The sequence below is a fragment of the Cyprinodon variegatus genome, unplaced genomic scaffold, assembly GCF_000732505.1.
Source record: "Cyprinodon variegatus isolate N-32 unplaced genomic scaffold, C_variegatus-1.0 Scaffold453, whole genome shotgun sequence".
Lineage (NCBI taxonomy): Eukaryota > Metazoa > Chordata > Actinopteri > Cyprinodontiformes > Cyprinodontidae > Cyprinodon > Cyprinodon variegatus.
In genome coordinates, this window is record NW_015150906.1 from 178687 (window position 1) to 190272 (window position 11586).

At 39.9% G+C, this 11586-nt stretch overlaps 1 protein-coding gene across 1 annotated transcript in view; it reads left to right on the forward strand.

The window, feature by feature from the left end:
- Nucleotides 1–11586, forward strand: part of LOC107093914 (calcium-binding mitochondrial carrier protein SCaMC-2-like) — a 24226-nt gene that overhangs the window by 7903 nt on the left and 4737 nt on the right. The window contains exons 2-7 of the mRNA XM_015389261.1: nt 5534–5660; nt 5825–5912; nt 10652–10763; nt 10881–11039; nt 11115–11267; nt 11346–11453. Coding sequence (XP_015244747.1) covers nt 5534–5660; nt 5825–5912; nt 10652–10763; nt 10881–11039; nt 11115–11267; nt 11346–11453 — 747 coding nt within the window. The remainder of the gene's footprint in view (nt 1–5533; nt 5661–5824; nt 5913–10651; nt 10764–10880; nt 11040–11114; nt 11268–11345; nt 11454–11586) is intronic.

Genomic DNA, 11586 nt, shown 5'->3' on the forward strand with positions numbered 1-11586 from the left:
ATTTTACTTACCTTTCTTTCTTTCTTACTTGTTTACTTACTTTTCTTATTTACTTTTCTTATATTTTACTTACCTTTCTTTCTTTCTTACTTGTTTACTTACTTTTCTTATTTTATTTTTTTACTTACCTTTCTTTCTCGCTTACTTACTCGTTTACTGACTCACTTTTCTTATTTACTTTTCTTATATTTTACTTACCTTTCTTTCTTACTTGTTTACTTACTTTTCTTATTTTAATTTTTTACTTTCCTTTCTTTCTTGCTTTCTTTCTTTCTTACTTTTCTTATTTACTTTTTTTCTTCATTTATTCTGGACTCATGGTCCAATTAATATATAAGATCAAAATAAAACAATACAGGTTTAAAAAGTACAATACAACTACAAGTTACAATTAGATAGGAGATTTAAGGAGATGGGAATACCAGTGTCTCCACAGTTTAGACTGGTATCAGATTGCACTACGTTTGGTGTGAGATAATGCCAGATGCATTTATCCTACAGATAAAACTATGCATTGACTTTCGTAAAAAACAAAGGGTAAGGTATTGACTCTTGCTTTGACAAACGTCTCACTCGCACTAGTCCATCCTGGCAATTTCAAAACTACCCACAAAGCAAAAAAGTTTAAAAGTTACAACTTTGCAACAACATAAGTAAAAATCAGGAGGAATCTGCATTCCCTGATGAAGCTGTTATTCTCTTTACCAGCTGGTTGCAGTAATGCACTTAGAGGTTGTTTGCCAATCAGTTTTGAACTAGAAGAAGACAAAAAGCACAAGCAATGATGGAAAATCTTGGACGAAATGTCGTTTTCAGTGATGCAAAAACAATCCAAAAATGAGTAAACTTGTCTTAGAAAAAGTGTATTCAGCCTTAATTTGAGTAGGTTAATAATGATATAGCAAAGAAATTTGCATTTTTAACCTAGAAAATAGATATTTAAACATTATGGACTTGAAATATGAGACTGCAGTTGTTTTTTTTCTTAGTTTAAATGTAAATGGTCTTGGTCCAATGACAAAATCTCCCATTTACCTGTTAACTTCAAGAAAAAACGCACTTATTTTAAGATGGATTTGTTTTTGTCTTCGACCTCTTTTCATTTAAAGGCTTTTGGCGAAAAACGCTCAGGATTATAACCGCCTCGTCGGGAGTGAATTCGTATTTGTAAATTTCAAAAGTTGTAACTTGTCCTTACTTCTAAGCTTTTATTTTCAGAGATGAAACTACTGATATCGTGTATTTTTTACTTTTTATTTTTACATTTCTTCCCATTTGACTGATTTTACAAATTCAGAGCCCTGACCCATTGTTAGTTATCTTAGACCATGGAAACCTTTCCTGTATTTTGTACGGCTGTGCTGCACGTCCTCAACCAAACGGACCCTAAATGAGCCTTCCAGTCTGGCTTGAATTGAAAGTTTCACTCCTTATATCAGAGGTCAAATAACCTCACTCAGCAGTCGCAGCTGTTGTTTATCTTTGCTAACTGCTGTTTTTTCTCTTCAACACAAAGTTGTGATAAATGTCAAAGCAAAGCAGGGTTTCCTGTAGGACTCGGCTAACAGGCGTTCATGCGCATCTTAAGCAGAACTATAATGAAATAATGCTTAAATTTGTAGCTGAAAGTAAACCTTACTTTACAAAAAAATTTATGATTTTATTTTTTATTGACATTGCCTGAATCCACTCTATATACATTAATCTTAGCAACAGCAAAAATAGACAACAAAGACGCAATTATGAGGTGAATAAATGATTCAAGCTATTTGATAATTTAAGTTTATTTAAGAGTAAAAGTTTTAGAGAAAAGAAGATACTTAAAAAGGAAGTTAATGTTATATTTAGAGCTGAAACAGTTAATTGGATTACTGAAATGATCGTCAACTAGTTTAGTAATCGATTAATCGTTAACAAAAGGAACTAGACCAAAAAAAAAAGAAAAGAGAGAAACACTTAGAAAAAGAAGACTAACAAGAAAATAACAAAACAAAAAAACATTCAAAGGACAAAAAATAATGATAGGAAATTAAACCAGGCAAAAAAAAAAAAAAAAAACATTTGAGGAAATAAAACAAAAGAAAACGAAAAAAAAAAAAAAAAGAGGACTAAAAATAAATAAAAAAAAAAAATATATTTTAACACAAAATGAAAAAAATTAATATACTCAGCCACAAACTCGATAAAATAAAGGCACTCAGTACAGCCTAAAGACTCAATACAACAATAAACAATGACCAAGTAAGAAGACAGTTAACGCAAAAATCAATAAATGAAAAATAAGACGAATAATCCAACAACCTAAAAATATAGAACATAAAAAATAACAAAAAAAAATACTAATTTCCATCTGTCAATATGCTCTATCAATAAATCAAGTGGAAAAGTTTTAGTGTCACATTCACCTGGTTTAAAATAATACAAAAATCTCCTTTAAGGAGCCTTTGGCTATCCGATTATTAATCGCTTAATCGAAAAAATAATCAACAGATTAATCGAATTGCTAAATAATCATCAGTTGCATCCCTAATTTAGATATTCATAACCCAGGGCAGAATCATCGGCAGCTTATTGGCACTATACATTAGCTAAGGGAAAACAGAGAAGGCTTCTTCCCTGTTCTCTTTGCTAAAGGCTTCAGAAAAGTCCCCAAGTTTAGCAACAAAGTCACTAATATGGCAGCACTGTGCTGTTGTCTGCAGATATTCCTCACAGCGGCGCACTGGAGTCCCCATTAATCTACATACACCAGCCGGCTTCATAGAAAGACAGAAGCTGAGTTTTCTTTTTTTTTTTTTTTTTTATAAATAAGTTTGTAGATATGCATTATGCTTTACATTAGTGGCTGTGGCTGAAGCTCTAAAAAAGTAATCCAGCTTGATTGTTCTGGAATCGCCTTCTTAAAGTTCAGATACTGAGAGCAGTGGACATTGAGTTTAAGGCTGCTTCCCACTGACAGGTCAGAGAGTTCAGTCTGTTTTCTGCAGACATGCTGCAGATTTTCTGCAGGAGGAACTCTGCTCAGCTCTATCAGGGTGTCTGAGCTTTGCAGGTTCAGCTTTCTGGATGCTGACAGGTTCTTGGACTGAGTGTGAGCCGGCGCAGCGGGAGGATCCAGGGAGGGAGGAGGCGTGACGGAGGGGAAACCCTGCAGTTCACCCCCTCCCCCTCCTGCTGCTCTGACGCACCGTTAAAGGCATCAGATCGTCTCCATGCTGCGATCCCAGCTGTCATTGGCTGATCCTCAGAAGGACCCTGCAGTGTGGGCTGAGCTGATTGGCCGCGCCGGGCTGCAGTGAGGATGCAGCTTTCTGGAGGATGACTGTGCTGCGTTTCACCGGCTGCTGATGCTGAATCAGTTCGTCTCTCTGGATTGGATATTCCTGAGCACAGCTGCTGGAATCGATGAACGCAGGACACCCAGGAGTTCTGGTGCAGCCGGGAACATTTTGTCTCTTCCTTCCTGCTGAGGAGGAACTCTATCAGGTTTTGGGCTGTAAATGAAAACGATGCTGCAGGAGGTTCTGATCTGGACATCAGAGACAAACTGAACTCCAGCTGGTCTTCTTCACTCCTTCTGTTGGACTGGGAGCTGCTTTCAGGATGCTCCAGGACTTCCTGACTTTCCTCAGCCGATCAGTCTTCGGCGGGGCTCACAGCGAGCCTGCTGGGAACCAGTCTGCAGATGACCAACAGTCTGAGGAGGCTGGAAGCTGTGAGATGCTCCAGGTTGTTCTCCAGAGAAAAACTTTCAACCCGCCCAGCAGTGAGGATTCTGCTCCCAAGAAAACCCGGATTTTAATCCTAACAGCGGTGCCTCCAGATCTACAGAAGGTACAGTAACACCTCGGGATACCTGGAGCTCCTCTGGAGGTCCGCTCTCTGACCCGGGGGAACGGTCCTGAGAAAAGAGCTGACTGAGGATCCAACTTTAAAATAGTCTAATCATTATGGAGCCTCAGAGGGGACTGAAGATTTGAATTTACCATTAAATAATTAAATGTACTGTTTTAATGAAAACATTGAATAATTCAATGTATGCCTGCTGCTACTTTTAGCAATCAATTAATATATTGATTTTTTTATAAACTCATCAAAATAAGAAGCAAATTAAATTTCTAAAGAAACAAGTTAGACATTTTTAATATAAATGCTGAAAACTTGTAAAGTAAATATACTTGCCTATGCATGTATGTACTAATAAGATTTTTTATTTTACATTTACAAATGTTACTTTTTCTCTGAGTTTTGTCTTAATTACTGCTCTAAGTGGTTTGTTTTTGCCTGTGATCATTACTTTAGGTAGCAATCTAATTCCTAAATTAGTTTTACATTTGTTTAAAAACATTTTTTTTACAATTAATTGTCTCAGCCAAAATTAAATGTCAGTTATTATAATATATTCATTTAAATACACATATGATTTCTCACTCTATTTATTTATTTCATGGCATGTGCCCAGCAGATTCATATAATAATGAACTATAGACCCCACCCTTCAAGCTCGGTGGGCGGGGTTAGTTGTCTCCTATAGAACCCTGATTTCTGATTGGATGCTTCACACATTAAGACAAGAAACACACAGGCTGTGTTTGAACCCAGCGGCTGCATCCTCGGACGGACTCGACCCACCTGGACTGGAGTTCGGTTTTAGATTCAAATCCGTCCAGCTGTCACCGCCCCTCACATGTCGCCTAGCAACCTCGACAGTTGATGCACAAAGCTGCAAAGAATGGATGCCGAACTCCTCACTACTGTTCTGTGTGTTCATTTCATTGTTGAGGAGCTTCAGCAGCAGTACCGTCATCTCAGATATCAGATTTATAGTCCCAATACTGCAGAGATTTTGGAATCTGTGCTTCAACGTCAGCCAAACCCATTTAGACAGAGACAGACAAAACCTTCCAATAAACCGCAACTTATCTGAAACTATTCACATACTTCGTATTATCTTAACCTGCGCTTAAAAAAATCGCTGTTCTGCGCCATTTACCTTTTTCCTCTAAGCACGGAGCAGCCGGCTCGCTTCAACCTGCAATGAATTATGGGATACGGTAGTCCATGAATGATACACCTGACCTGTCCTTGGATGAAAAAAAAGGCCGCATACGGGGGAGCCCTGTGAATCCGAACAGACTTTGGCGCCGCGCTATGATGTAAACAGCCCAAAGAACCTGACCTTTGGAGGATGCAGTTGGTGGATTCGGACCCATCGACTGTCTTATGGTGATTTGCATAGAGGAGGGCAGTCAGTGAGGATGTAACATGTTGCTGAAGGAAGCTGGAACCAAAGCTATGACTTGTGGATTGGAAAAAGACTTCTATCTTCACCGAGTCCTGAGCAACCCTTGCTTTTAAAAAGTTTCCCTCTAATGAAATCCAGCTGATTGAGTCTTTAAGGTTTACAGAAATCTATCTTAATAGGCAAGCATGTGGTGATAGTGGGGAGGAAGAACAGCCTGTCTGCAACAACACGTCTTCAGACTGTTTCCAGTCGCCTCTTATTCTCCTTTTCTGTCTCTGATCTTTTCAGAAAATAGTCAAAGCAGGAGATAAAGACCAGGACGGGCAGCTGGACTTCGAAGAGTTCGTTCATTACCTCAGAGACCACGAGAAGAAACTGCGGCTGGTCTTCAAGAGCCTGGACAAGAAGAACGACGGTGAGGAGCACGCTGAGGTTCTCACACTGATCCAGAATTTCCCAGAGTTTCCTCCGTCTGGGAGCAGACGGCTTCAGTTTGGGTCGGTGGAGAGCTTTGCTTGACTCTGCTGAGGCAGCGATCAGGAACGCCCGCTGACCTTTGACCCCGTCCGTGTGTTTCAGGCAGGATCGATTCGCAGGAGATCATGCAGTCCCTGCGGGACCTGGGCATAAACATCTCTGAGGAACAGGCTGAGGAGATTCTGAGAAGGTGAGGACCCATTGATTAGCAGTCAGAAAGGGTTCTGAAGTTGATCCTTCTGAGGTCTTGCAAGAATGGTACTTAAATGCAGCGTTTCCAAATGTTACTCTGAAAGCTCAGAAAGATCAGAATCATCTGAGACCTAAACGAGATTAGGTCAAGGATCAAAGGTTTTAATACTGGAATCAAATAAGTAAATATTTCTATATCTGATCCTGCAAATCACATTCCTATCGAACCTATTGTACCTGTGCATCCGTTTCCACAGCAGCTTAACAGCTGACCAATCAGATTGCAGATAGCAGCACAGGTCCCGCCTACTAAATTATATCACAACGCAAGATTAAGAAATACATCAAAAATTCAACCAGCAGTAAGTTATTTATTTTGATGAACGAATAAAGAAACAGATTTAGAACTAATTTATTTCCTCATTTATTTAACTTTATGTTTAATAAGTAATGTGTTGGTTGTTTGCTTTTTACTTTCTGGATTTCAGTTTTGTATTTTGTGTTTAATTGATTACTCAATTTATGTGCTATTTTTTTAAGGTGTTAATCTTCCCAACCATTAAGTGAAACAAAGTCGCTCGCCAGCTTTCCTTCTGTACCGTTTGCCAGCTGTCAGGTCCGCTGATGCTAATGCTAACTAAATATTTAGCTTACAAGTTCAGAGGATAAGCAGTTATCTCTGTGTGGCTTCTGAGCACTAAGGCTCAAAAGTTTGACTGATGTTCTTTTAAGTTTTGTTTCCTTTCTTTTTATTTGTTTCTTTGGCTTTAATCTGAGAACTTTTTTCTCAGAATTCTGACTTTTTTTTCAAAATTCTGACTTTAATCTCAGAATTTTGGATCTTAATGTAGATGGGCACCATGAAGGAAGAGATGTGGGAGCACTCAGCTTCACTGACAAAGATGTGAGTTGTTTGAGGTGGCCAGTGACACATTGGTGGAAAATGACGGAATTAGGCAACTTTTTACGTCCCTGAGGGGTCCCCTCATTAATGGAGGAGCAGAAGGTCATTAAAACAAGAGAGCTAGTCTCCAAAACAGACATGGCTATGGCTTGATGCTAACATGTTTGTTAGCTGTCAGAATTCTAAGAACAAAGTCAGAATTTTGAGAAAAAAGTCAGAATTTTGAGATTAAAGTCAGAATTCTGAGAAAAAAGTCAGAATATTTTTTTCCCATATTGAAATAAATAAAAACTGATTTTTAAATTTTATTTCAGTTTAATATGGGGGGAAAAAGTCAGAATTCTGAGAAAAAAGTCAGAATTCTGAGATTAAAGTCAGAATTCCTAGAAAAAAGTCTGAAATCTGACTTTTTTCCCATGTTAAACTGAAATAAAATTTAAAAATCAGTTACCTTTTTTTTTCAGTGGCCCTAATCCTCTTCCGTAGAAATGTATACTCTTATTCTGCATTGATCTCAGAATCTCTTTTTATTTCAACAGTCTAATAATTCATCAAGAAAATAATCTTGTCTTAAGAAAACATAAATATCGTACAGTATGTGCGACTAAAACGTTCATCCCCTGCTGGACAAGTCTGTAACTACATGTAGTTTTAAAGAACAAAAGCATGTTTTTAAGCTGCGGCTCCAGGAAACTGAGCAGAAGGTCCATCAGGCTGAGTCTGATCAGGGAGCTGGATTTATTAGTCAGAACGGTTTGAACTTTTAAAGCCGCAGATCGGCACAGTGACGGACCCAGACATAAATCATCCCACCTGTTATCCCTACAGTCTGATTTTAAAGTTGAATCTTTAGCAGCTTCAGGTTTTAAAGGACGGGGCTCCCTGCTTTGATCAGATCTCACAGCTCCTGTTCCTCCTGACCATTAAATGTTCTGATCCGTCACTGATGAACGATGTTCAGCAGAGCGGAGGATCTGAAAGGCTCTCCAGGCTCTCAGCTGTTTGCTCTGTTTTTACTGAGTCAACTGAAGCCAATCAGCCAGAACATTATGACCACCTAACCGACATTAGATAAACCTCACACACCGTCCGTTATCAGACCTCGGGAACCGTTACCAGGACAACGGGATCCATTTAAATATAGACTCACTTACACCCAAATAATCTTTATCAGATCCAAATCCCAGAGAGTTTATACCTGAACCCCTTCAGTTCTGTTTGATCACATACTTGAACACTTTTATCATCCAGCAAAAGAAAAAGATTATTTTCCAGCTAGAAAGGTTGATGGATCCAAACTCAGTCTCGTTTACATTTTTACTACACTGCACCTTAACCCTCTGGTCCACTGAAAGGTTAAGCTCCTTCCCAGCTGATCACAGCAGCTCCAGTCTGTCAGAGCGACTCCATCTGAAGCTTCCAAGATACGAAGCAATCGCTGCTTCTCTGAATTTGTGGATGCTATTTTTTTTTTTTTTTTCCACCTGCGCCTAACGCAGTGTTTAAAAGTTTAAAAGTAGACTACATGAACAGACCATGGATCCACTTTCACTCCGAAGCAAAAACCCCTCTGGACTTTAATGCAACAATACATTTTTCTTGTACAGTTAATCAACAGACATAATAATTATGAGCACAAAATTATAAAAATAACAGAAAACCATTATTTGAACACAGTTATTTATGATGGATCCGAGGTAAACAAGGTGTATCGATAATGAGCAATCACACGAGATGAGTAGTACTGTCCAAACAACCGTACTACTGGTTAACTGTTCTATTTAAAGCCTACAAGTACACTATAGTACTACAGCAATCCTCACCTGATCCGAGTCCAGCCAGGCTAAGCCTCTCTGACTGCTCTCTTTTTTTTTATTTGATCCTATAAATATATATAGTGAGTGGCAATATATCGTGATATACATTAATATAAAATTTTATGAAATACATAAAGATCAGATTATTTAACTAAAACATGACTCAAATATTTGATATACTATGAAACTATAAAACCATCATTCATAAATATTAAAGAGACCATTATTAATATGAACAGTTTATTGATGTTGGCTAATCATTTGAATAATTTCTAAACTGAATCTAAACCATTTATAAAAGCTAAATTGACTGTTTATTAAGGTCTTAAAGGAATAGTACACCCAAAACATGATTAGCCTTCATTTTCTACTCACCCCCATGCTGAACAACACTCTGGAGTACTTTTTTGATATCTCAAATGCATCTGGAGATCTGGGAGGCTTCTTGCTGTCTGCTGACATTCAAATAATGGAGGTCTATGGCGCCCGAGGCAGAAAGGTCCATAAAAGTCCACAAAAAACGTGTCAATATTCCTCCATACTGCTCGTCCAATGTATTCCAAGTTTCCTGAGTGGGTAGCGTCCAGAATTTACTCGAAACGAAGTCATTTAGAATGTTTTTAGAGCATAAACAGTAGTGTATAGGATTTCCTAAATGCGCGTTCACGAGTCTACGGAAACCGCGGCAGACCAAACCAGATGAAAGTGCACTTTAGATGAATGACTGTTTAGGTGCCACTGGTAGTAGCACTGTATCGATACTTTTAAAAATGAGTATTGTATCCGGATACGTTTCAGTATCGATACTTTTTTGAGTATCAATACTTTTGTACTTTTGACAACCCTACTAATGGTAACAGTGTCAAATTTAACTTTGCATCATCTTGAAAAACTATTTATTTTGGTACGTTGTGAGCAACAAGTTGGGGCAGCACCGAGTCCAACCACAAAGAAATTAAATTATCTGGATGAAATAAATTGTTTTGATGGTTTTTATTTTTTTTCAATGCCAACAGGCCATAACGAAAATAAGCTCAAATAAAACAAAACTTGTAGAAGCCAATATGTACAAACCCTATAAAAGAGAGGAAATGATGTGTGTATGGGCGTGTTCCTAAAAAAAGATAATCGGTTTTGACAGCTTGGCCGGGAAAAGCTGTCAACCCACAACTGGCCCTTTGTGTAATTTTTTTTTTTTCTGTTTGTGTGAGAAAAAACAGCTTTTAACTGCAAGAACATCGTCTGGACATTTCCTGTTTACCATCTCACCCCGGCGAATTTGCGTCAACCATAAGATCCCGGTTTAAAAACACTCCAGTGGCTTTAAGCGTCGGCTTAGCCACAACAAAACTTATGAGTCTATTTTTAAACTGTAAAGAGTAGAAAGTAGAGATAATCGCAAAAAATAGAAAGAGTAGAAGTAAAAAGTTGTCTAAAATATAATTACTCCATTAGCCAAAATGTCTACTAAAATAAGGTAATTAAGTATTTGTACTTTGTTACTTGACACCTATGCATGTGGAACGATTCCTACATTCGTTTTTAGCTGAATGAGGCCCGCTGGGTCGGGTGGACAGTCCAGTGGGTCATCGTCAGGCCATATGTGTGTCACGTCCCACCAGGGGACAGTTGAACTGTTACAGCTGTTTCTTCTCTGTGTGTCTAACCCTGTGTCTGTCTGTCCTGTTTGTTTGGGCTGCCTCAGAATAAGGGCGGGGTTTATCTGGACCCCGGTCCTGTAGTAAGTAGCAGCTTCCTTGGTCTGCCTGTCGAGCTCCTGCTGCACAAACTGCTGCTGCCTGTTGTTGTTACAAGCTGCTTCTTATGCTTTTTTTTTGTTTTCTGCCGATAATCTCTGATAAATCAGAGAGCCCGAGCTTCTTCGCTGTGAGTTTTTAGCATGGCGTTCCCATCAGGCCGCAGCTTTGGGAACGTCCCAGCCGTGCATGTCGACAGGAACCTTTCTGTTCCGTTTTCCACCAAACCGTCACCTATTTCTTCTCCTTCCTCCTGCAGCATGGATAAAAATGGCACCATGACCATCGACTGGGACGAGTGGAGAGATTATCACCTGCTGCATCCTGCGGACAACATTCCTGAAATCATCCTGTACTGGAAACACTCCACGGTAACCTAAATGTTTCTCCCCTGCTAACCTGATAGGAGGTCTCAGCTACTGTTCTGCCTTTGGGTCGTGGTTCCTGTTGGGACTGCAGCCGTCTGAACATGCCGGCTCCTTCCACAGATCCTGGACGTTGGTGAGAGTATAATCGTCCCTGATGAGTTCACAGCAGAGGAGAAGAAAACGGGCATGTGGTGGCGGCACCTGGTGGCTGGTGGTGGAGCGGGAGCCGTGTCCCGGACCTGTACGGCGCCTCTCGACAGGCTTAAAGTTCTGATGCAGGTAAAACATGACCCAGAATCTGCATCACTGTCACCGGAGTGAGCAACTGAATCTAAACCAACCATTTCTACTCAGGTTCACGCCTCCAAAAGCAACAGCATGCGCATCGCCGGCGGGTTCCTCCAGATGGTCAGAGAGGGCGGGGTGAGGTCGCTATGGAGAGGAAACGGAATCAACGTGATCAAAATCGCTCCGGAGTCTGCCATCAAGTTCATGGCGTACGAGCAGGTCAGAACGCAGGTCCGAGTCTCCCGGAACTGACCCGGTTTGTTCCCGCTGAGTGACGTCTGATCCGCTGTCCGGCAGATAAAACGGCTCATCGGAAGCAACCAGGAGACGCTGGGAATGACGGAGAGGTTTGTGTCCGGCTCTCTGGCTGGAGCCATCGCTCAGAGCAGCATCTACCCCATGGAGGTGAGGAGCTGTCGTCCATCTCAAAGGCCAGAACACACCGAGTTTGAGTCCGATCCGACAGAAAATAGTGTCTGACAACGTTGTGACATTTAGTGCTTATTGAAAGTCAGTCGGGTTGATCACATCGACACCA